Raw genomic sequence first — 26679 nt, 5'->3', positions numbered from 1 at the left:
TTGGAATAGAAATAATGATTTTCATTTTTTTTCATTGTCTGCTGAGAACCACTTACTGTATGTGGTCTATGTTAGCGGTTAAACCAAAGCAGAAAGACCATAACATTGTATACTTAAGCATTTGTTTATTAATCCCAAAACATGTCGTCATTGCAATATTCAACAATGTTATCGCATATCGCAAGTTTTCCTAATATTGTGCAGCCCTAATTTGAAGTGCATAGTAACTGAGATACAGTGTGTGAGCAAAGTATTTTAAGTGGTTTCTGGTTTGAACAGGGACACACTGGGGAAGTGTTTCTTCCTGCGGACAGAGATCACCCTGAAGGGAGCCACTTACCAGATCTCCTTCACTGACACTGACCAGCTGCCTCCACCCTTCCGCATTGACAACATCTCTGAGGTAAGCCACTATGAAGAAAGCTTCAGTAACATGACTGTTATTAAGCGGTCGTATCATGACTCTAGAAAAAAAGGAGACCTGTGCCTGAATCAGTTACTGGACTCCCTGATCTCTCTCTTAAAACTGAATGTGATTAATCATCACTTTCAGACAGCCTCTCATCAAAGGCATTAAAAAAAGGAAGCCAAAGTTAAAACCTGCCTCTCCACATTCCTGGCCATTCGAATTGGGCTTAATTATTTGATTGGGCATCCAGATGTAAAATAGAATACATATAATAGATTATATTGTTTCTATTCCTTAAGGTGCCTATACAGTTCTGGCAGCATGGTGTGGCTGACATCCGACTGTACACTGAGGTGAAGGCAGGCGCGGAGCTGGATTATGCCTGTGATGAACCCACATTGCCGCCCTACCTCACACTGACTGTGAAGGGAGCTGGATCATCAGAGGTCACAGCTGACATGAACTACTTCAGAGAATACAACAAACTTTACTATGAGAACTTCATCTACATTGCAGCCACATACACATTCACAAAGTGAGGACTAATGTCACAAGTTCATGATTTTATATCATTTAGACAAGTTAAAGTCATGACAGTAATCAGCATCATTCTCTTCTTGCAGGAATGTTGAGAGAAGACCAGTTGGGAATAAGCAGCTGGTGAGCTGTGCTGAACTAGTACTTGATATAGACACCAAGACTCAAAGGGTCATCCTGAAAAAGAAGGTACTGTTTTAAGTTTTAAAAGTGTGGTAGCGATTCTTCATACCATTCGCTGTTTAAGTTGGATTATTTCTGACCCCAACCATCTCCATGTAGGGTTACGATGAATTTGCACTCATTATGAAACAAGGGCAAGTTATTGGACAAGGCTCCGACTAGATAAGGACTTATACTCGCAAACTTTAAGAAAAACTGGGCGAGCGACACAAAATCTCAAAAGTAGTCATAGTTGTTTGGATAAAAGTAATAGAGAAGCAGCTCGGGAGGGCTGTTGTTTTCAGTTTGGCTCGTAAAATTATATTAGGGATGAAAAAATCACAATGACTAATAGACTAAAAGAATAAATAACACATAGACAAAGCACACTAACACACAACAAAGTTCAAATGAAGACAGAAGAGCAAAAAGTGCGAAGCATGTACTCCCATTGGATCTCTGTCTTTACACCCAGGGGTCAGATATCTCTCTAGGGGCAGTTACAATGAGTGAAGAAATTTGTATTTGACGAACAATAACATTTAGCCGGCTGAATATTCCAAGTTTGAAAGCGTGCAGTCGCATATTGTCTTTTTTTGTTATTGTATCCCCCATGACCCAGGTCCCTAGATGGCAGTGAAGGTATATAGTTGGTACAAATTGGTTCAGATTCATACCTTCTGTATCTTGACTTCCCCATGGTCCACAAATATGGGAAAGGTCTTAAAAGAATTGTCCAATACAATTGAAGTAACAGGCGACCACGTCTTCAAACAGAAAATGCTTCCATACTGCTACTGTGGTGTTATCCAAGTGTCCATTAGCCCAACATTCAAATTCGACTCGAAACTGAGTCATTTACACCACGTTTTTAGCCTAAATGTCCTCTGATATCTTACTCCAGAGCCACGTTCACATTCGCGCTCACACACTGAACACAAGCTGTCGCCCAAGGGTGCGCGTGGGGTGCGTGGTAGCGTCGCTACTTCCGGTAGCATCGCTACTCCCGGTTGCATAACTGCAGTAAATGCTGAATATAGCAGATGTTGTCACGTGCCCCTTGGTCGAGAGCATAGAAGCTCTAAGTTGTGTGGTATGCGTGCACGACCGTGAACGCAGCTCAAGGCAGGAGGATATCAGCTGACACAAAATATGGTGGAATGAGCTCCCAGATGCTGTCAGAGCAAAGGTGTCCCTCTCAATCTTCAAGGATCTTTTGACGACTCATCTCTTTTAGCACCTCTTCTTATAACACCTCTAACTCCCTTATATGCCAAACTAGCACTTATTTTAGGTGCACCTCTGTACCCATCCCCTACAATTTATTCTGTTGAGCAGATTTACCTCTTTGTACTTACTTCAAGTTCTCCTACTGTACTGAAGCCCCTAGTTCTATGTTGCTTAGGATAAAAACATCAAAATAAATTAATAAATGTTAATATCATATTAAGTTAAATGTATGTATCTTGCTCTTGTAGAGTTGTTGCTCACGTCACGTCTCGTGTTGTACTGAGCAAAAATGTTGACAATGATTTTTCATGATGTTTCAATGCAGTCTCATAAACTCTGGAGCAAATCAAACAAACACTAAGTAAACTTCATGTTCTGATCAGGGGTCTCATTTATAACCGTTGCGTATGCACAAAACGGGGCCTGAAACGTACGGACACCATTTCTCACGCAAATGTTGGGATTTATAAACTTTGCGCATTTCCACGCAAACTCTGACCCATGCGTACGAACGTTTTGGAGATGTGAAAGTGGCGATGCAGATGTGAGGTGGTGAACTGAAGCCAGATTATTGATCCTCTTCATCATTTACATTAAAACCAACAGCTTTACTTGTGCTCGCGCAACATAACTGTTCCACACGAACCTTTTAATTGAAAAATATATAAAACAATTTACAGCAAATTACATTCAGATTCTATTAAACAGTGGAGTTACAGAGCCGAGTCATTAACAGTTTTTAATATCTTCTAACACTGTGCGTGTATCATCAAATCACTGCAGTGAACGTGACTGTGCCATCAGACGCACAGAGCACACAGAGCACACTGGAGATCACTTACAAGAAATGAAGAAAAACTATTCACTTTCCAAATAATATTCCAGAGTGGAGGTTAGGATCCACTGATGTAAAGTAATCGTTCTGCTCTAAATAAATAAATACTGCCGTGACACTGGTGCGTGATTCTGCGTGTTGGATGCACGCGAATGGAAGGATGAGGAGGAAACGAGGGTTCAGCGGTGTCTGATCAGCTAATATAGATTCTATTGATCTGTGATCTGTGATCTTTGTGCTGAACTGAGTCCAGCATCACACAGATCGACCGACAGAACCAAACCATCCCAGTACAAACACGAGCATATAATAATAATAATTCTGTTAAATTCTATAGATTGAGGACATCACAGCTGTCTCTGAATTTAATAATCCTGAAGTTTTGGATGATTCAAATACGAACAGACAATACAACAAGTTCCCTCAAATTCTGAGAGGGTGTTTTTTTTTTTTTTGCCTCCACCTTTGAATTAGATCTTTTTTTATTTCAGGCTCGGTTCTTTCTATCGTACTCACACACTGTATTATCCACAGCAGCAGCAGCAGAGTATCAGTGTAATTTCTTTATTAGTGACATCACTGCTGTCCCATAAAATCGCTCTTCACCTCCACCTCACTAACAAACACCTCGATGTCAGTGTCAGAAAATGTTGATGATGATGCCGTGACTCTGTCATGACTCAACATGGAAACCCATTGGTCAGCAGCATAATTTAATATTCATGACGTGCTTTGCATTGATCATTTATGGTTGAAAGGGGGCGTGTGGAGGACGGAGTATGAGGCAGATCCAAGTACGAACGTTTCCAGGTGGACTGTGATTTATAAAGTGAACATTGTGTTCAGGTGTGCGTGCGCACGGTTTTATAAATCTGAATTTTCTTTTGCGTACGCCATTTCCGGCTTTTGTGCGCACGTACACTTTTAGTATGAATACCACGCACTGTTTTATAAATGAGACCCCAAGTCCTGAAAACTGATGAGTGTTTATTAGTTAAAGTGAGAGCAGGTCTACAGGAGAGTGGAGGAGGACATAGAAACTCCAGCTTGGTACAAACCAACATTCTGATCATTGAGCAGCTGTGGACCATATAGAAGAAACTCAGTATTTTCACTGTTTGTTTCCACTGTTCTTCAACAAAGTCACTTACCAGCTGCTTCACGTTAACGCTCCTCTGATCTCACTGTGTAATGCTCTGAGTGAGTGTGCCTGTGTGTTTGTGCTGTCTAGGAGCACACACAGACAAATTTTCGCTCGCATCTGGTATTTCACATGATGGCCTGATACGATGATGATTTTATAAATGAACGTGAACGTGAGCGACATTCACTCCAGCGAGAGTGAACGTGGTTCACGTTCATCATATGTAAACTGATACGTTCAGTTCACAAAAAATATGCACAACGCTGCCCCTTTCGAGTGGCAAGATGATAGGCACTGCGTGATTGGATCACCAAGGTGCAAATGCAACAGCTTACGTATGACAAAAGCACGTTAGTGCGTGCCCTCCTGTAAGCCATAGAGATTGCATTGCAGTGACTGCAGTTTGAAAAAAAACTTCTTACAATGAAAGGTTATGAGAGCGAGTGTGGGCGATTTTCAACCAGGCTAAAGTCGCCCCATACTCTTGAACAGGGATTGATGCTGCAGCTGATTGGACTATGATATTCAGAGGCAGCAGGCAGGACAAACTGTCTTGAGAATTTGTATAATTTATTACATTTTAAAAATCATATTGACGATTATAATGTTAATTAACTAAATTTAACACTATCATCTTTTTCCTTTTTTTCTTTTGGAGGGCAGCGCCCTATCGCCCCCTATTGGCCAGCCACCTCTGCTTGCTTGTCTCTTGTCTGAATTTGATGATTTGCAAATGAAGATGCTGTGATACAAGTTCAAATTCAGATTTGTCTGACACATTCAAAAGTATCATGATTTTATTCATTGTTGTCAATTGCTATGATCAACAATTTAATAAAATTATTAATTTATTGTCAAAATCAAGCAAAAATGCCCAATATTCTCTGCTTTAAATCGCTTTAGAGTACAGTTTTGCAATTCACACACACATTCATACAGTGCATCTATTAGCAGCACTCTTTTGTTCTATGAGGGTTAATTCGGGGTTCAGCATCTTGCCCAAGGACACTTCGGCATGCAGATGGGGAAGACTGGGGATCAAACTGCCGTCCTGGTTGGAGGACGACCGCTCTATCCCTCAGCCACAGCCGTCCATACAAGATATCTCTGCTTCATATGATTGTAAACTTAATATCTTACTGTTGGTTGGACAAAGTGACTGAGTTTTGTAGACTAAAATATGAATTTTTTCAAAGATGATTATTTAAATAACTTATATTGTGGTGAAACGTTAATGAAAGTAAAATAATGAAAATCCTTATAAATTGCAGTGTATAAACACTTATAGGAAGTCAATAAATGAATGTGTAGCATCATGTCTGATGATTGTTGTGCAGGAGCCGGGGAAGCGCTCCCAGCTATGGAGGATGACTGGGACTGGTATGCTGTGTCATGAAGGCTCGTCTCCACCGCAGAGCAAGCCGGCCCAGCCACGCCCACTAGATTCCTCTTTAGTACTGGACATCGCTGGGCTTGCAGCAGTTAGTGACAACAGGTGTGTACCGGCGGCAGCTGCAGAGAGTCCATAAGCTTAATATGTAACTTTCTAAAAAGTCATTAACAATCAATTTGGATACTGGGACATATACTGAGAGGAAATCTGTCATCTGTCTTTCTCTCACAGTTTTGAGCCTTTAATGCTAAGGAGGCCAGACTCGCGCCGCAGCACAACCCAGACGTGGTACTTCAGCTCCGGCATGCTGACCTGTGGCCTTCCACGGCTGGTAGTACAGGTGGATACACCCAGCTTTTCACTGTCACTTTAGAAAGCAGATCCCTTCACTTTTTTGTAGATTCAATTTTAAATACATAAAATTGGCTTTTACCATATTTACTAACCCAAAATGGAAAAGTCAAATTCATTAAAAATATAAATTCTCTCACTTAAAGTATTCATAGCCTTAGCCGTGGCTCCAAATTGTGGTTAGATATATCCCATTTGCTTTAATGACCCTTGAGATATGCGATTGCAGTCCACCTTTGGCAAACTGAATTGATGGACAGGTTTAGAGAGACATACACACACACACACACACACACACAGGAAAAAAAACTCAGTTTAAGAATCTTTACGTAAGTCTTTCAGTGGAAGGATATAAAGTCAGTTTTAATGTAATTCATTTGTATAGGGCCAAATCATAACATACATTATCTCAAGGCACTTTACATGTTAAGGTCAAGACTTTTAAATTATAGAAAAGCCCAACAGTTCCCTTAATGAGCAAGCACTTTGGTGACTGCAGAGAGAAAAATGTAATTGTAATAGAAAAACTGAATCTTGAAACTGAAATTTCAAGGACTTGTACCCCTCAGGTGAAGGGTGGTGTGGCAGGTTTGTATGATGGGGTAGAGGTGGTGCTGGGACCAGACTCTGGGCTGCTGGAGCCGGGCCCTGATCAACAGTTTATCAACCAGAAGATGAGACCCGGTTCTGGTGTGCTGTCCGTCCAGGTGCTGCCGGATGGACCCACTCGTGTCCTGCAGGTGAGATAAAAACCCATTCATATCCAGTCTGCAGCAAATAAACCTGAGCCCACCAACAAACCTCAAATCAGTCAAGAAGACATGAAACCTCTTTTCAGGGGAGTAGGATCATCATTAGTTTAATTGTATTCATCATTCTTTTCAACTTAAATATTTTTCTTCTCTGAGTGATTGAACATGGGCCTATTTTATTTCACCTAGCAGTGAGCAACACTAATTGGCCTTATGTGAAGGATTACATTTTAGTAAAATACAATGCAGTAAAGGCATTAATAATTGCTGTTTAGTTCATATTTACCCTACTTCAGTACAATACACAATTTGATTACGCGTTCTATTTTTGGTTTTGCTTTGCTACAAAATTCTTGTGACCATACACTGTATATCAAATAATAGAGGTTCTTAAAGAATATGAAAGATCTTTGGTGCTTTGATAACATTTGGAAATAGGTCTGATGATAAAATATCTACTTTTCATTTGCAGTAATTATGAAACTGATCTTTTCTACTCTGACATTTGTTTGACTTGCCTGTTTGTAGATTAGTGACTTCAACCAGAGGAGAATGATCCGCAGCTCACCCAGCACCGAACAGGAGAGGAGCAAAGAGGATATGAAGAAGAAAGAGCCTGAGCAGGAGCTTGAGGTAACTGTAATTTTGAAGAGATTTGTGGATTCATGACACATTCATGAATCCCCAATTGTTCCCTATTTTTAATTTACATTAATCCATCTTGGTTCCTCATTAGGGGCCCAAGAAGCACTGCTACTTGAATCCTACTGTTTTCGTTGTCATTATGATTCCACCCTATTTTTCTTTGCTAACAGCAAAACTCCATCTTGGCAGGTTGAAAATGCCACCCCTACTCAGGCACTAAAATGACACTCCTGAAAAATGGCATTGTAACAATTAAATTAATGTTTGTCAACTGTCTCATAAATGGTGTGGCCAATAGTCTTATGACATTTCTCAATTCTCAAATATTTCTTCTTTTCCAAAGAGGCCAAACTTTCTTGCCATTTTCAAAAAATCACAAGTGCAAGCAAAATTTACCCTTGTGAATGAGATCACATTCCCATGAAATCTGGTATACATCATTAACAGAGAAACGTTTGATTTCACCAGATTATTACACAGGAAGTCAGCTCATCATTTTTCTGTTTATAATTCTATCACACATACACATGCACTATTAAAGAGTTGTAGGTTTTAATGAACAAAAATAAAGCAGTTTAGCACATGTGATATCTTTGCCTCAAAATGTGGAAAGGTGTGTGGAAAACATGTCTCTCCAATGTTTATCACAGTCAGGTCCTACATTCCAATCAATGCATGTGGTCTTCAAATGCAAAGAAATGCTGTAATTTCTTTCATGTGTGTGTCTAATACCAGGGGCTTAGGCTCATTGGTTTACTTAAATTTACTGTGTTCGGTTCCAGGTGTTGGTGAACATGGATGAAGGTGTGGGTGTGTCTCTGGTCAACAAGGTTCCGGAAGAGCTTGTGTTTACGACACTGTCTGGTATCGATGTACACTTCACTCACACTGCTGTCAGCGAGGTGTTGGAGGTCAGCATTCAGAACATACAGGTGAGCTCACGGCAGCTATGGGAACAGTGATATATTTGAGTTCACATAAAACCAGCTCAAACCACATTAAAGTAGTTCAACTTGCTTCACATATAATAAAAAATAAATCAAAAAGACAGAGAAAAACATAGTTTCTTCATGACTTCATTTGCAGAATGTGGCTGAATGGTAAATGGTCTGTATTTATATAGCCCTGTACTAGTCTTGATGACCACTCAAAGTGCTTTACAGAAAAGAAAATTAGATTACGAATAAATAAGAGGTCTGTCATCCTCTGATATCAGGTGGACAACCAGCTGTTGGGTACCACTCAGCCTGTGATGTTGTGTGTCACCTCCGGTTCCGGGGACAGCAGCGATAGTGACAGTGGCCCAGCCCTGCAAGTCAATTCCGTCAAGGTTTCCAGCAACCTCATGCTCACTGATCTATTCAAGGTGGGGAGAGTCACACGCTGAATCACTGTACCAAATTACTCTGCACCTCAGACAATTAGTAGTGACATATCTTTTTATTCTCTAATGGTTTCTTGTGCACAATCACAAACCAGACGCATGCAGGTGGTACTAGGATAATGTGACTAAAGATGTTACCCTAATGTGTTTACAGCATCTCATGGTGACAGCCCGACGCTTCACTGTCATCATTGAGGAGAAACTCCTGCTTAAGCTGCTCACCTTCTTTGGATATGGACAGACAGAGGCTGGTAGGTCATTATTGGATGTTACTGTTAATAACTGTATGATGCTGTCAATAAGCATACCAATAATTCTTGCATGAATGTAAAAACATAAATCATAATTTGCAATAAATGCAGAGCTGGAGAAGTTGTATGACCTCCATGAGAAGCCCAATGAGGATGCAGGAGCTCCCAAACGTTACTACTTTGAGAACCTGAAGATCAGTCTCCCTCAGGTCAAACTGAGTGTCTTCACATCTCACAAGTTGCCTCCTGATCTCAAGGTAACATAAAATGCTCTATATTTTTGAAACCACCCTCCTTCTTTTAGTTGAACTTAATAAATCTTTTGGAATACAGATATTCATGTGATTATTACCAATAAACTTGGTCAAAAGTCATCATTACATTGTTAAAATTGTTGTTCTCAACGTAAAACCACATGAGAACAACAATTTTCTCGTCATTGATGTGGTAAATGTGAATAGAATTTACAACAATAAAAAGTAAAAACTTAGGCTGATATGTGATATGCATGGGATCACTTGTTGGAATTTGATTAGATCGAGGCTATTTGTAAAAGTTTAACAATATTTATTGTCAGTTTTCACATTTTACTGGAAGCATTATAAATGAGTATAATGTGTCATGTCAAGTAAAAAATAAAATACATAACAGCAAGTTGTTTTTTATTGCATCTTAATAAAATAAAGTGCTTAATTTTTGAAAATTATAAATGTAGTTGACCTTATTCTTCTTTTTGTTAACTCATTTTCACTTAACAGTCTCAATTCAACCAATTTTCTAACAATTTCAACACATCTTACTAAACCCACCACCACTTTTCTTGTTCAGTGAGAGAGCTGTAGTTTATCCTGTCAGGATTTTATATCTATGCTGAAGGGAATGGTTTAGTGTTTCGTATTGCTGCTTTCGCCACTCTCTCATAACATATGAGACACTGTTTTAGAACTGCCCGTCGGAAGAAAATACTTGCAAAAGTCTGTCCAATCTTGATTAAAAACTGTACTTTGCTATTTTACGAGCACAGCATGGGAAGTTACCTTTCCTACTTTTCTCTGACTCACTTATCACTGCCTATTCTACCTTATTTCAGCTGCCCATGTTTCTCCCTGTTGTGTGTCTGACCTACCGTGTTTTAGAATGCTCATCAGAATTCACAGATTTGATTGGCTGAGTGGCATCACATAAGATGATTTACAGCACATGCAATTGGTCTGTGAGTTTCCTAGGCCACTAAACAGTTCTAAATGCTGCACTGGTTTAAACAGAAACGGTCAAAATTGGACAATTCTCCATGACTTATCATTAATATGTTAGCGTCCAGATTCAGGCCACAGCCCACCTATTAGTGACCTCTGGATCAGATGATTCCGGTCCATGTCAATCCTTGGAAAGATCAAAAATCATTTTAGGCTTTTTGAAAATTTATATTTAAAGCAGCTGCAACTCAAACTCTCAAGTATTACCTTTACAGAAAATAAAGATTCAAAGACATAAATTCAAAGACACTTTGACATGTTTTCTCATGTGTCTGTCACATTGATGTTGTTTTTCCCCCCCTATAGGCACTGAAAGGTTCTCTGGGCTTCCCACTGGTGCGTTTTGAAGACGCAGTCATCAACATGTACCCGTTCACTAGAGTGCACCCCTACGAGACCCAGGAGATCATCATCAATGACATCCTCAAGCACTTCAGAGAGGTAAGAGGGACTCACACTTCAATCAATAGATCAGTCAAATTTGATTTGTATAGCCCATATTCATAAATCACACTTGGCCTCATAGGGCTTAACAAGGTGTGACATCCTTTGCCTTAACCCTCACCTAGAGTGAGAAAAAAACTACCTAAGAGATGAAGGGAGCAGCAATGACAAATGTGATGGAGGTATTTCCAGTAATAGTATACTGTATGTGAGTAGGCATATTGTGTATCTAAGTGTAACACAAGTGGTTACGACCGTGGGTTAAGGCAGCACGGAGCACACGGAATATTTATTAAAGAATAACACACACACACTTTCACCACTCCGCAGCACGGTGCGTCTTCATGTCCATGATTATTGTCCGTATAGCTCGTGTGTGTGTGTCGGTCGGCAGCCCCTCTCAGTCTAGCTGCTACTGCCTTTAAAGGAGGAGATAATTAGGCAACTCAATGCAGCTGTAAACTAAATAAACTCACCTGTTACCGCTCCTGCTGAGCCAGCTCCTCACATTCCCTCCACACTAAGCAATGTAGTTGTTATAATAATCCACAATCAACTGCCACCACGATTCACAAGCCAAGATTTTGCTGCAGCTGCGATCCTACTTCTGATAATGATAAAGCACAACGACTCTGGTACTGTATTGATGTGTCCCGCGAAAATCTAGGCCTATAGCAGCATAACTAAGAGCTGGTCCAAGACAGACCTGAACCAGCTCTAACTATATGCTTTTTCAAAAGGGAATGTTTTAAATCTACTCTCAAAAGAAGAGAAGATTATCTGCCTCCTCAACTGATACTGGGAGACGATTCTACAGGAGAGGAGCTTGATAGCTGAAGGCTGTGGCATGATTTCTGGGAGCGCAGTGCTCTAGTGGGTTGAGATGTTACTATGAGCTCTTAAGTTATGCTGGTGCCATATCATTAAGCGCTTTGAGGAGAATTTTAAATTCTGTTCTTAATTTAACAGGACTGGTGCAGTGGGTTTAGAATGGGCTGTTCTTTTAGCCTGTGGTAATGCTCTAGAGCTAATTCAGAATTATTCTCTGTCATTCGTGAGTCCTCCTCAAACAGATCTACAACATACTGTCTCTTTTTTATTGTGTGTGTGCTGGACTGTGTGCATATGAGACATGCTGTTTTAGAACTGGAAGAATGAAAATGAACAAGTCTGTCTAGTCTTAATTAAAAACTGTTCAGAGCCTTTTCTCTTGACTAATTTCTCACTGTGTGTTAGTCCTCCTCTCACCTCCTTGCTCATAAGAATTTAGGGTCGGGTACAGAAACCTGGTACTTAGGCTATGGTTTCTATATGGCAGTTATCAACCGAACCAAAACACAACACAGATTTCAGTGCCTTGTTTCAGTGCCTGAGCTAGGAACTAGGAAATATTGTAGTTGCTCTGCTTACAGGCAACATAAACATTACCACTAGGTTAAACATAATGTTTAACACTTTAAGCTGTGAACAGCTACACTGCTCAAAAAAATTAAGGGAACACTTTAATCACACATCAGATCTTGATGAACAAATTATTCAAGTTGAAAATCTTTTCTGATGTACATTTTATAATTAATTATTATATTATTATTATTAATAATTATATCATTATCATAATTATTATTATTATAATTATGTGTGTCTATGCATGCAATGCATTGGCCTTATATTACTATTCTGCATACTTATATGTTTCTAGTGGTATATATAATAATAATACATTTTATTTATAGGCGCCTTTCAGAGTACTCAAGGTCACCTTACACGGTAGATAAAAAAACACAACAACATAAGAAACAATGCATCAAAAACATCAATAAAATAAATAAAATGAAATGAACAGTGAATAAAAAATGGAAGACAATAAACTGAAAAAGCCTGTTTTAAATAGATGAGTTTTTACATGTGATTTAAAAATCGAGAGAGAGTTAGTGTTGCGAATGTCTGGTGGGAGGGAGTTCCAGAGGCGGGGGCAGAGCGGCTGAAGGCTCTAGATCTCATGGTGGACAAACAGGCAGGTGGTACAGTGAGGTGAATGAAAGAAGAAGATCTGAGGGTGCGGGAGGGTGTGTTGACATGCAGGAGTTCAGAAAGGTATGGTGGAGCGAGATTGTGGATGGCCTTAAAGGTGAGGAGCAGAATCTTAAAAACAATGCGGTATTTGACCGGGAGCTAATGAAACTGCTGAAGGACAGGAGTGATGTGAGGAAAGGGGGGGGGGGGGGGGTTCTGGAAATGATGAGAGCGGCAGCGTTCTGGACTAATTGAAGTTTATGAAGGAGTTTACGAGGGAGACCAAAAAGAAGGGAATTACAGTAATCAATGCAGGATGTAACCAGGGTGTGAACGAGAATGGCGGTGGTGTTGGGTGTGAGGGATGAGAACCAGGATTTGATTTCCTGTAGGCAGTCAGATAGGGAGGTAGGTGGGAGGATGGAAGTGGGTTTGGTTGAAAGGTAGACCTGGGTGTCAGCCGCATAGCAATGGAAATTAATGTTAAATTTACGGAAGATATGGTCAAGAGGAAGTAAGTAGATGATAAACAGAAGGGGCCCAAGGATAGAACCCTGTGGAACACCAGTAGTGACTGGAAATGGCTCTGATTTGAAAGGTTTTAGATGGATGAACTGGGTGCGGCCAGAGAGGTAAGATTTGAACCAATCCAAGGGTGTGTTGGTGATGCCTATGGAGGCTAGTCTGTCGAGGAGTATATGGTGAGAGATGGTGTCAAAGGCTGCAGTCAGATCAAGGAGAATGAGGATGGTTAACAGTCCGGAGTCAGCTGCCATGAGGAGGTCATTAGTGATTTTTACCAGGGCTGTTTCTGTACTATGGAGGGGGTGGAAACCAGACTGGAATTGTTCAAAGAGGTTATTGTCAGATAAATGGTCATGGACTTGAGATGAAACTGTTTTTCCAGGACTTTGGAGAGAAAAGGTAAGTTAGAAATAAGACGAAAGTTATTGAAATTGTTAGGGTCTGAACCAGGTTTCTTAAGTATAGGAGTTATTGCAGCTGATTTGAAAGATGAGGGAACCAGACCAGAGTTGAGGGAGGAATGTATGGTTTACAGTTATTAGGGAGGCTAGAGAGGGTAGGCAGGCTTTTACTAGGGCAGTCGGAAGAGGGTCTAACTGACAGGTTGATGGCTTCGATTTCTGAATGAGGTCAGAAATTTCAACAGCAGAGGGAAGATTGAAACTTGAAAGTGAACAAGAGAGAGGGGCTGAGAGAACCAGAGGGGGTGGACTATGGGAGGAGTTAGATGTCAGTGGCTGGTGAATTTTGTCAACTTTCGTATTAAAAAAGGACATTAAGGAGTGACAGTAAGAGGTTGAGTACAGGTGAGGTGCAAGAGAGTCCGGTGGTTGTAGTATGTTGTTTACCAAGGAGAGCCGGGGTTCTTGTGCATTCCAAGCGGCGGCCATTCGCTTTGAGTTGGCTTAGTGAAGGTGTAAACCATTGGGCAGAGCGGGAGAAGGAGACAGACCGGGTTTTTAAAGGAGCCAGAGTGTTTAAAAGGCCATGAAGACCATCGTTGTAATGAGAAACTAATTCATCAGTGGTGGATAAACAGTTTATGCTGGGGAGGCTGACAATGCCACTGGAGAGAGCATTTAAATTAATTTCCTTAATGTTGCGAAATGAGATTTCACCATATATACCATTAGGCAATACATTGCAGTTTACTACAATGCATTGCACACATTATAATTCCCCATACTTCTTATTATTATGTGTGTATAGTGGTATAGCCACTAGGCAATGCATTGCAGTTTACTTTGTCAGTAGACCATCTGATAATTATTGTTTGTTGTTTCACGTCTGAAGGAGCTGATCAGCCAGGCAGCTCAAATCCTGGGCTCCGTGGACTTCCTAGGAAATCCGATGGGCCTTCTCAATGATGTGACCGAGGGCATGTCGGAGCTCATCAAGTATGGCAATGTCGGTGGCCTTATACGCAATGTGACCCACGGTGTGTCCAACTCAGCTGCCAAGGTACATCTCTGCTTAGCAGTTTATGAGAGACTCTTTGTGTTTTGTAATTTATCCCCATATTTTACAGCGTTCTTATTTGGTTGGATTTATTAATTGGCTGTGGCATTGTTTTATTATATTGTACATTTGTTACCGTTATGTGTTTACTTCTTGAATATATACATACTCATATACCTGTAAGAGATAGTAAAAAACATGTGAAAAATTTAATGATAGAAGAAGCCTCCCTTAACCTCCCTTTGTTTTCCGTCAGTTTGCAGGGACTTTATCGGACGGGTTGGGGAAGACTATGGACAACCGACACCAAAGTGAGCGAGAGTACATCAGATACCACGGAGCGACCAGTGGAGAGCACCTTGTAGCAGGGATCCATGGACTGGCTCATGGTACAATGTGGAAACTCTTTTACTCTGATTACGGGAGTTATAGCCAGTGGCCAAAGAATCGTTAAAGTTGTTTTAGTAAATTAGTACTTTTTAACCTCCTGAACAGTGAGTTTGAAAACACTGTCAAATCATATACACTGCATGGAAAAACTGATTTTCGCCCCTGCAAACGGCTGCAAACTTCCCTTATTTCTGGCAGTTAATGGCCGTTTACAGCCTGTGAAGTACTTCAGTGTAGCTTCTAGCCTTATTTTAAGACACAAGTTTTTTTCAGTAATTTGGGAGGAGAAATGTTAGGGACATTGTCACGCGATGACACAGCTGATGCTTTATGTGAAGCACAGTGTTTTGGTGTCAGCAGAAAGACTTCTTAGAAACCCATACAGTTGTGCAAGTCTCTCCATTCCAAAAGATTATCTTGGATGAGCTTGACAAACATGCAATGTTAACAATGTATCATCAGATGTACCCTAAAAATGGTATCACTGATTAAACTCATTATAGCAAACTTACTTATTTAAGGCAAATCTATTCAAGCTACAATGTATGGTTCTATAATTATACTAAGCCTGATGTATTTATACGAGTGATTTTCTTAAAAGTGAGTTAGTACCTTTTAGAAAAAGGTGTAGCTCTGCACTATTGAGTGAAACTATCCTGATTTGCATTTGTAAAGATCACAGTTTTGTCATTTTCATGTGAAAGCCTCCCCCTACACCTAGGAGCATGGGGGTCAACTGCCAAGCTTCTCAGGCTTATAAAACTGCCAGAAACTGGAATTCCACGTCAATTCCCAGCAGTTTCTGGTAGTTTTCTGTGCTGCCTGCAGAGTCCTGTGAACAGTACTGAAGCTGAACTTCCACAGAAATTTACAGTGGCGTTTACTGACGAAAATCCTACTTTTCATGCAGTGATAGTGTTGGCTTTTTCTTCATCATCCTTCGTCCCTCCTTGATTGTCTACATTGGAAATCAGTCTATTGGTTGGACTGACCCCATGATGGTTATCGATTTGACGTGTGACTTTTATATACTCTAATGTCCAGTATGAAATATTTAGTGTTCTTATCAGTGTTCTGAACTGATCAGTCATATAAGCAGTCAGTACAGATTAAAGTCCAATGAATGCATATTATGTGCACACATACAATCTGAAGTAAAGTGAACATACATGAAATAATCCTCAGTCAGATTCAGTGTATCCCACTTAATTCAAGGAACAATTAATGCTGTGTCAGATGCTCCAAAGCTGTTCAGCTTACAGTGTTCAGCTTTTATTGTTGCATCCCCGCACTGTATAATCTCACACTTATCATTTTCAACATGAGAAGCTGGACAACTCAGTGATCCCAGTCTTTCTGTTACCCACAAACTTAGCATTTCCTTTAAAATAAATTATCACATTCCCAGGTATCATTGGGGGCATGACGAGCATCATCACTTCCACAGTGGAGGGGGTGAAGACGGAGGGTGGAGTCAGTGGATTCTTCTCAGGTCTTGGTAAAGGTCTGGTCGGCACTGTGACCAAACCGGTGGCTGGAGCTCTGGACTTTGCATCAGAGACAGCACAGACAGTCCGGGACATGGCTAGTCTCAGTAACCACAGGTGAGTCTATTACTTGCATAAGAAATAGCATGTGAGCTTCTAAAAAATGGCTCCACCCTCTGTATTATACTGAGTCAAAGAGGTTTTCAGGTTTCTACACAGACAAAATGCTCTTCCACACAATCAACATATATTAAAAATGAAATAACAAACCTCTACGTTTATGAGATGCCTTCTGTAAATTAAGTTAAACTGACAAATAAAATGATTCTTATTAATGAAAAGTTAAATAATGACAATTTAATTGTCTTAAATCTTGTGACAGAATCAGGGAAATGTGTTCCTAGAACTGCAGTAGATTCAGGCAGATTTCTTTTACAATTAATTTCATAGAACTGCCGTAGTAAGATCATCAGTTTAACCAAGAGTCTTTGTGTGCAGGTGGACTGAAGTTAAAGTGAACTTGAATTATTGGCTGTTTGCCATGCTTATTAACGAAAACTTTCTTCAAAATATACATGTGTAATATATAATGAACACTTATTTCAGGTGGAACTGTGTGATTTTTCCTCAACAATATTACAAAGATTTATTTATATTCTTTTATTGTTGATTTAACTTCTCTGGGAAAGAGCATCATACAAGGAGATGAAATGTCAATATTATGTTAACAACTTGTTTCTGTTGACAGGCATCTAAGAAGTCAGTGCAGGTTTAAGTTTCCATCTATTTTCAATATATTGGCTGTAGCTAATCCTGACATTGGGAGAGATGCGGATACAACTTTCACAAGTCAAGGTTTAGGGTCAGGTTAAGAAAAAGGTTTTAAGCACACCTTATGTTGTATCAGAGTGGCAACAGAACAACAAATGGTAAACACATAAATAATCAATATCTTTCTCACACATTCAATATGAACAATTTGTAACTCCATATATGTATTTACACAACCCTTTGACGATCGTATCGCCTCTTCAAAGCACTATATAGTACAAGTCGAATTTATACATTCACACACACATTCATACAGCACTTTTTCTACCATTTAAAACCCAGCACAGGCATCAGGGACAATTTAGGGTTCAGTATCTTGCCCAAGGGCATACGGAATGCAGATTGGTGGAGCTGGTGCTGGAACTATTGGCCTGCTTACTGAACGACACACTTTACCAGTAACTGTTATTATAGTATTAATTATACATTTATTTGCTAAATATGTTTAGTAAAAGAACATGTTTCTATCACATCCTATCAAATTTTAGCACAGCCCTAGTTAGCCTCTGCAAGCAGAGTAAAACATCAACACAAACTCATCATGTCAACATAGACATAAAAGCCTAAAGAAAAGCTCTTGGGCCTCATTTATAACCGTTGCGTACGCACAAAACGGGGCCTGAAACTTTTGTACGCCACTTCTCACTCAAACCTTGGGATTTATAAAAACAAACTTGACGGGAGAATGTGCACACTTTCACGCAAACTCTTTCCCATGCGTACGAAGATTTTGGAGACAGGAAAATGATGATGCTAACGTGAGGTGGTGAATTGAAGCAGATTATTGATCCACTTCATCATTAACCTTATAATCAGCAGCGTTATTTGTGCCTCTGGACATAACAAACCTTCAATTTGAAAAATATATAAAACAACTTACAGCAAATTACGTTCAGATACCATTAAACAGCGGAGTTACAGAGCCGAGTAATTATTTGTTTTTAATAATATCTTCTAACACTGCGTGTGTCAAGTACGAGTGTGTGAAAAACTATTCACTTTCAAACTTCTAATTCCAATTAATATCCCAGAGTGGAGGTTAGGATCCACTGATGTGTGAAGTAATCAATCCATTTGCTCTAAATCAGTGGTCGCCTGAGATCGACAGGTCGATCTCGACAGTCCTCAATGTCGATCCCCGTAACTCTCTGGACTCACTGGCTGAGCTTGCGCCGCAGATCAGCTGTGTGTCGGTTTACTGTTGTTCACACGGACAGTGTGTCCGCTACTTGCGGTGGAGCTGCTGGTTTATCTACTGCATTTCCTTCAATAACAGTCGGATTATGTACTAAACTAAATGTCAGGACTTTACTATATGAAGACGTGCATCTTCCGGTCTCAAAATAACAATCAAAGTCCATTTAGAACAAATGAATGGATTCAGAAAGTGAAACGATGGAGTGCTTTTATTTGAAACGGGTTCGGGAAGTGTTGGAAATAAGTTATTGACATAGACAGATAAACATTGTGGTTCACAGCAGAATAAACAGAGAAAATTATAGTTTTAATGTTTATCTTTTGAATTTATATCACGAACAAATGGTTGCAACACTTTCTGCATATGTTTCAAAACAAAAGCACTCCACTATTTCTGTGGACCGAATTCATTCTTTTGTTTAAAAACAGGGGGGTTTATTGTGAAATATTTGCAGTAGCGGAATATGCACGGCTTCATATTGTATAGTACTGGTATTTATTTACACATGGTACATGGGACTAATTTTATATATAGATAGTCATATTTATGGCCATTTTCAAGGCAAAGCCGATGTAAAAACATTGTGCTACAGTAGCAGCTCCTCTGCAGAACATGTTGTTGAACTGAGTAGCTAAATATTGTGCATGGAACAGATGTTGTTAATGTGAATATTGTGCATTGAATATATAAAGTTGCTTAACTGCCTTTCTTTGTGAATATTTATGCTCTTACATTGAGCCTTTAACAGAAATTGCAGAAAAAAAGAAAAAAAAAGTTTTGCTTCCTCTTCTCATTGCCTGATGCCATGATTCACCGTAGAAACGTATTGGTCAGTAGGAGAATTTCATATTCATGATGTGCTTTGCATTGACCACTTACTGTATGGTTGAATGTGGGCAGGTAGGGTGGAGTATGAGGTAGATCCACCTACGAACGTTTCCAGGTGGACTGTGATTTATAAAGTGAACATTGCGTTCAGGTGTGTTCGGCTTTTGTGCGCACACACACTTTTAGTATGAATCCTACGCACTGTTTTATTAATGAGGCCCCTGGACATTACTAAAACTGTGAAGTCCTGTTTGTGTATTACGTGTTTGTGTTCTTTCTGTGTTGGTCAGGCTCAGTGTGCAGCGTGTCAGGAAGCCTCGCTGTTGTAAGGGACCCCAAGGTCTGCTGCCTCGATACTCTGCCATTCAGGCTGATGGTCAGGAACAACTTTTCCGCCTCACTGACAGCATCCACTCTGAGTTGTAAGTCTCAATCATTTCTGAGTGTGACTCGTTCACGGATGAGCTTCAGTTCCAACACTGTTTGTTTACTATGTATTTCCCACACCAGCTTCATCGCTGTGGAGCCCATCGACAGCTATTGTGTCCTCATATCCTCCAAAGTGGTCTACTTCCTGAAGCCAGGGGACTATGTGGACCGCGAAGCCATCTTTCTGGAGGTCAAGTACGATGACCTGTACCACTGTCTGGTCTCCAAGGACCATGGGAAGGTATATCTGCAACTCACCAAGAAGGCTGAGAGCACCAGCAGTGGTGTGGCCATTCCTGGCCCCTCCCACCAGAAACCCATGGTGAGACATTATTTTTTCTTTACAGCCTTATGGTTTCCTCTCTTGTGTCCTACTGGTTCTCTCCTCACAGATATTTTTTTTAAATAAATATTTTATTGATCATTAATGATACAAGGTATCCACAGAACAAGACACAAGAGAAAGACCACTAAACAATTCTCACGTTTTTGTTGTTTTTTTCCCACCTGTTGAAATCCCACCCCATCTCCGGGTGATAGATGCAACAAAAAAGGGAAAAAACACAAAAAACACAAAACAATGTAAAATTAAATAAAGAACAATTATAAAAAAAAAGATTAAAATATAAAACATAAAGGATAAAGAAGAAAAGACGTGCCTCAGTGCTCAGCCATCCAACTCCTCAGGTACCATATCCAGAGAGTCTATGAGGGACAATACAGGGCTCCAAATTTCTTCAGGGAGCCTCTAAAAGAAAACCTTAACCTCTCCAGATTGAGATCATGCAGAACCTCTTTGATCCACCGATCATAAAATGAGGACAAAACGTTCTGGAATTAGACGCTTGGCCAGCAGGGTGCAGAACGCCATGGCATGTTTTACTCCAGCTGAGATTTCTTTGTTAGTTTGGATACCAAACAGGAACGAAAGAGGATGTGGAAATATTATAAGCCATCTGAAATGTGTCAAATACTTGTAAATTTTGGGCATGACCAAAACATGAGTACCATGCTGGCGGGGGACTGGCAACATCTGTTACAGGCATCACTGACATTGGGGTAAAATTTTGACAATCTGTGATTAGTGTAATCAATTATTTGTGTGAGTTTGCATTGAATCAGCCCATGCCGGGCACGGATGGAGGAGTTGTGGACTAACTCAAGAGTCCATGGTTTGGGATCCACCGTAAACAGAGTGTCAATTAATGTTTTTGGAGGGAGATGCGGAAAATGGGGTTACTGATTCTGAACAAAATGTCTAATTAAAAAAAAACAAAGAGGTGGGATGTTGGTAGATAGCGGGCACCCTTGTCCACGGTGTAGCTGAAAAAGGGGATGAGGTAATATCATTTGTTCGTACGGAACATACTTGAGATGAATATAACAACTTGACCCATGAGAGGAAACCTGAACCAAGACCAAATCTTTCCATCACTTCAAAGAGAAAGTCCCACTCCACCCTATCAAAAGCTTTCTCAGCATCTAGCGACACCACCAACTCTGGAGTGCTGTAGCTAGGTACATTTAGTATGTTTAAAAGTCTTCTGGTGTTGTGGAAGGATTGTCTCCCCAACATGAAGCCTGTTTGATCTGATGAAATGATCCCTGGTAAAACAAGCTGGAGGCGGAGGGCTAAAATCTTTGACAAGATTTTGTAATCTACATTTAGTAGTGATATAGGTCTAAAGCTGCTGCAAAGTATAGGGTCCTTATCTTTTTTTTAGGAGAAAAGTAATTGTAGCATTAGTCAGAGTTGGAGGAAGACGGCCAAGCGACAAAGCCTCATTATACAAATCACGCAGAACTGGAAAGAGGAGTGGAGCAACTGTCTTTAAAATTCCAAAAACCATGAATCCATCCGAACCAGGTGATTGCCATTCTGTAAAGCTGTAATCGCACTCATGACCTCATTTGTTGAAATTGGCATGCATAGATCTTTTTTCAGTCTGTCTTCTCGCCCAATTCGCTCGCGGCGAGCGAATTGGGCGAGAACAGATGCCGAAACCATTGCTGCAGATTGCGAGCCGGCCACGGCGCTGCGCTGGGCTTCGCTGCCGATGTGAACAGCCCAATTGATTAACATGGGCGCCGAAAGGAAGCGGACAGCATTTCGTGGCACTTTGCAGCGCTTCGCCTGCGGTGTGTCCCTAGTGTTAGAAGATTCCCATAAGGTTCCTCTTGACACATCTGGTGTGTCATTTATCTCAAACCTTTTTTTAATATTTGATCTTAAGGAGTCTACGAATTATTCATTAGCAAGTAAATGGAAAGATGTTGAACCCTCGTAGATGTTGAATGCACTAAGTGGAAGTTGCATGGATAAAAGTGTCAGCTAAATGACATGTAATGTAATGTGCTGCTTCCTCTAATTGAGCCGAACTTTCTGTGACACATAAGCTCAACCGGCCTCATGGTGGGCCGTAATTAAGCCTCTTGGACCATAAAAGTTAGCACTGACACATTCTTCACCTTGGCCATAACTCATCAACATTTGGTCCAATCATCATCAAACTTGGGAGATAAGTTTGTACCGTGTTCGGAAACAGGCGGATCAAAGCAATTAGAATTTTGCCCATAGGGGCGCTAAAATCGAAGTAACCACTGATCCAAGTTTCACCAAATTTGGTATCAATGCTCTAGGGCAAGGGTATTCAACTAAAATTTAAAGAGGTCCAGTTAGAGAAAATGTCTTGAATCCAGGTCCGGAAGATCATAATGTCTAACTATTTAGTGTGATATATATTTAAGTAGCCTAGTAGTTGTATCAACATCTGCATGTACTAAATACCTGACTGTCAAATCAAATGAATTCAGTACGATTCAAAAACTTTTTGACAATATTTATTGTCACGTAACAAAGAACTGAACATATATGTATGATTGCAGATATGTATAATGTTCTCTCATTAACTAAATAAAAGTAGGGCTGCATTTCAAAATAAGAGAAAATAAATAAAATGTGAAAATTGTGCATGTTCAAATAAAGGGCTTAACTTCAGAAAAATAAAGGGAGCAAAAGCTTGAATTTCCCTTTTTCTGTTTCACATCTTGACTCAAAAGTCTCAACCAATTTTACAGATAATAAATCTCAACACATCTTAACAATTGAACAGTTTTAGAATCACTTTCTTCCCCTCTTATATCACACTCCCCCACTTTGTTTGTCTGTTTCTCTCCCTTTCTCCGTCTCACTCCTGTTTCTCTCCCTTTCTCCGTCTCACTCCTGTTTCTCTCCCTTTCTCCGTCTCACTCCTCTGTTTCTCTCCCTTTCTCCGGCTCACTCATCTGTTTCTCTCCCTTTCTCCGTCTCACTCCTCTGTTTCTCAACTTTCTCCGTCTCACTCCTCTGTTTCTCAACTTTCTCCGTCTCACTCCTCTGTTTCTCTCCCTTTCTCCGTCTCACTCCTCTGTTTCTCAACTTTCTCCGTCTCACTCCTCTGTTTCTCAACTTTCTGTTTCTCTCCCTTTCTCCGTCTCTCTCCTCTGTTTCTCTCCCTTTCTCCGTCTCACTCCTCTGTTTCTCAACTTTCTCCGTCTCACTCCTGTTTCTCTCCCTTTCTCTGTCTCACTCCTCTGTTTCTCTCCCTTTCTCCGGCTCACTCCTCTGTTTCTCTCCCTTTCTCCGTCTCACTCCTCTGTTTCTCAACTTTCTCCGTCTCACTCCTCTGTTTCTCTCCCTTTGTTTTCTCTACCTGTATCTCTATCTTTCTTTTTCTTTCTACCGTCTTTTCATGTGTAACTTGTCTCTAACTCTCTCATCTGTCTGCACTGTAGAGTCGCAATGTTTACCGCCTGGAATGCACAGACTTGATTGGCTGAGTAGTATCACGTGGGATGGCTTAACTCGCATGCAATTGGTCTGTGCGTTTCCTCATCCGCTAAACCACTACCGTAAAGACTACAAAAGCTGCGCCGGTTACAAATAGAAGCGCCCCGTCAGGTTTTAAATCATAACCTTCTGTTTTGGCTGTAGGTCAGGGTCCGTACGGGACGGCTTCTGGGTCCGGACTCGGACCGCGGTCCGCCTGTTAGTGACCTCTGCTCTAGGGGCAACTACAAACTAACATCTAAAGTGCCGAATTGATTGGCGGGAGTGGGCGTGGCCTATCAAACATTTACACATTTTGCGGGATTTCTTCGACATATTTTAGGCTAGAAACATAAAAATTGGTACATCCATTGGCAATGTCTTACAGGTAATGCCCATCTTATTCCTATTGAGCTGCTTCCTCTTATTGAGCAGCTTCCTGTGCTCTGCTGTGGCTGACAGGATAAAGTGGTAGGCTGGTTATTGTCCAGGTTTTGTACCTCAACCTTTTTCAGAAGAAAAGGCTACAGAGCAGGCGGTTGCTGATTGGTTAAACACAGATACCACAGCTTCTTCAACCTCAAATTCTCAAAACTAGGAAAACCTCTAACAATATTAACGCACAATTTGATCTTTTGTTTATTAAGACCAAAGTTAGGCTTTGCTATAGGAATACCAGCTTGCTGCAAAGAGGATGAAAACAAAACTGAGCTAGAGAGTGAATAAGAGAAAGGGAGCAGTTTTAGAAATACAACTTTATTAGTATGTGATGGTTGGATCTCTCAGCATTCAACAGCACGACAAACTGACAAGCCTCCAAAATTATCCTAAAGTTGATTTAACACCTCTGAAACAGGTTCATAACAAAGTAAATAACATAACCTTCATGTAGGAAAATGTATCACTGAACTGTTGGATTAGACTGACTTAGATTCTCCCATTCTCGGAGGAACAGAGTGTTGCCCCCCTCATTAGCATTACAGAGATAGCTGTATAATTTTACATAGTATATTACTTAGCATTGAAAGCACGTGTGATAATTAAAGATGCAACATAAAGTGTTTTACAGTTTTCTCTCTCTCTCTCTCTCTCTCTCTCTCTCTCTCTCTCTCTCTATCTCTCTCTCTCTCTCACTTCCTGTAAGTCACAACTTTGCAAACTGAGCAAAAATCTGAGCACTTGAAAAAAAATGTCAATGGGTCCGACAAAAATTTAAAGCAAATTTGTAATGTGCCTTTTCGAGGTGTGTTCTTGTTTTGTGGGCAGTTTCATTGATGAGTTGGATGCTGCCGAATATTTATTGTGTTTCGGCAGTCTTTCACTGATGCCACTATTAATATTACCCCCCTTGTATTTAATCTCAGGGTTATTATCCATTGTGAGCTAATTAAACGACCCAAATTTGTACCACAGTCGTAATCTTGATTGGACCAAAGCCGTCACATGACACATGCAGTTAGAAGACAATAAAATAAGTGTAATATTTGCTAAATATACAATTGCATTATAACTTTGTCATTAACATGTGATATATGGTCAACTTTGAAAATAAACAAATGATTCTTTTTATATGACTAATGCAATGAGAGCTACACCTGTGGCAGCAAAATGGGGTATCTTGGTTCTGTTCTATATCATGATGCAGTTGTAGAACTGGGTTCATATCTTGGTTTCAGAATCGTAACACTCCTCAATGTGTCTATTTAATCCTATTAGTGTATCAGTTAACATCATGTAACAATCCCCTTCATAGGTCCATGTAAAGAGTGAGAATCTCGCCATCAAAATCTCTCAAGAAATCAACTATGCCAAGAGTCTTTACTACGAGCAGCAGCTAATGCTTCCGGCCAGTGAGAATGAGGACTACTTACTGCTGGAGTCCTGATCACATGACTTTTCTAAGAGGGTGTCTGAAGAATTACTAACTTTTCTTAAATCCTGAGAATGTCTTTTGTTTATTTTTGTAGGCTTTTGTTTTTTTAAATTGACAAGCTGCAGTAAATGGAACAGTCAAGCACCATTGCACTTGGTGTAGTTACATGATGTTTGACAAAGCACATGCATGTTCATGACAGAAAAAACACATGCAAGGCAGAGTTTTGTATGTATATGAAGTATGTATAAACAACAGCTTTGAACAAGCTGTTCTTTGCTGTTGACAACAGGTGTACACACCCTACAAGCTCTATATGTTTGTGAATAGACAGAAATGTAAATATAATAAACTGCCTTTACGACTCTATTTTGTGTATAAGAGTGCAGGGGTGACCTGTAGTGACACCAGGAGGGCTGGGACCTGCAGGTCATTTGCCTGTCTGTCACTGTCTGCCTTTTACAATCACATACCTCTACATCTGAGTGTCTCTGCTTTTATTTAGCAGCCGTTTTTTAATGAGCCCACTGTTCTTTCTAACCAGTCAGTCCACACTCCCTCTAACCAGGCTTCACTTTAAGTTGTTCACAACTTCTTGAAGAGTTGCTTGTTAATTGTCAGGTTTTGGGGTTTTGGTTTGGTGTCAGAGGTTTTCTTGAGCTAAGATTGAATTGTATTTTAATAGGGGGAGTGGAGTTCAGTCAATCTGTAATTCTGTAACATAATGTTCACATGAACACTGCTTTAATAAAGTCCTGTAACTGCAGCACGCACCGTGTGAGACCTGTTATTTGTTTTGTATTATTTGTATTTTCAAATATAGCCAAAGTAGATGCATAGTATTTGGTCATTGTGCTGTTACTTATTTAGCATCATCATTAGTGTGTTGTATCTGGTTATGTTTTTCCTTTTATCCTGAGCAGAAAGCTGTTTACATTTTATAATTTCTTTGTTTTATGTAATGTTTTGAAGCAGTGTGAGACCCAACTCACAAAAATCAAACACTGACAACAAGATAAGTTAAGTTTATATCTGATTGTAGCTGT

The 26679-nt window shown here is 40.1% G+C and overlaps 1 protein-coding gene and 1 long non-coding RNA gene across 2 annotated transcripts in view; one reads left to right on the top strand and one right to left on the bottom strand.

Moving 5' to 3' along the window:
* Window positions 1–26404, top strand: part of vps13d (vacuolar protein sorting 13 homolog D) — a 104994-nt gene extending 78590 nt beyond the window's left edge. Inside the window, 18 exon segments of the mRNA XM_034590811.1 lie at window positions 280–403; window positions 709–944; window positions 1033–1135; window positions 5655–5812; window positions 5942–6050; window positions 6631–6801; window positions 7342–7446; window positions 8241–8390; window positions 8675–8824; window positions 8997–9093; window positions 9205–9350; window positions 10656–10790; window positions 14625–14792; window positions 15046–15178; window positions 16588–16783; window positions 19814–19945; window positions 20034–20274; window positions 25514–26404. Coding sequence (XP_034446702.1) covers window positions 280–403; window positions 709–944; window positions 1033–1135; window positions 5655–5812; window positions 5942–6050; window positions 6631–6801; window positions 7342–7446; window positions 8241–8390; window positions 8675–8824; window positions 8997–9093; window positions 9205–9350; window positions 10656–10790; window positions 14625–14792; window positions 15046–15178; window positions 16588–16783; window positions 19814–19945; window positions 20034–20274; window positions 25514–25645 — 2686 coding nt within the window. The 3' untranslated portion in view covers window positions 25646–26404.
* LOC117764055 lies at window positions 21311–22387 on the bottom strand. Its single transcript, XR_004614329.1, has 3 exons — window positions 22343–22387; window positions 21729–21733; window positions 21311–21426 (listed from the first exon to the last, which is right to left on the bottom strand). It is a non-coding gene; the product is annotated as an uncharacterized LOC117764055 (long non-coding RNA).
* Window positions 26405–26679: the final 275 nt, after the last annotated feature.

This window comes from Hippoglossus hippoglossus, chromosome 7, assembly GCF_009819705.1.
Source record: "Hippoglossus hippoglossus isolate fHipHip1 chromosome 7, fHipHip1.pri, whole genome shotgun sequence".
Taxonomy (NCBI): domain Eukaryota; kingdom Metazoa; phylum Chordata; class Actinopteri; order Pleuronectiformes; family Pleuronectidae; genus Hippoglossus; species Hippoglossus hippoglossus.
This window is presented reverse-complemented; position numbering and strand designations above follow the sequence as displayed.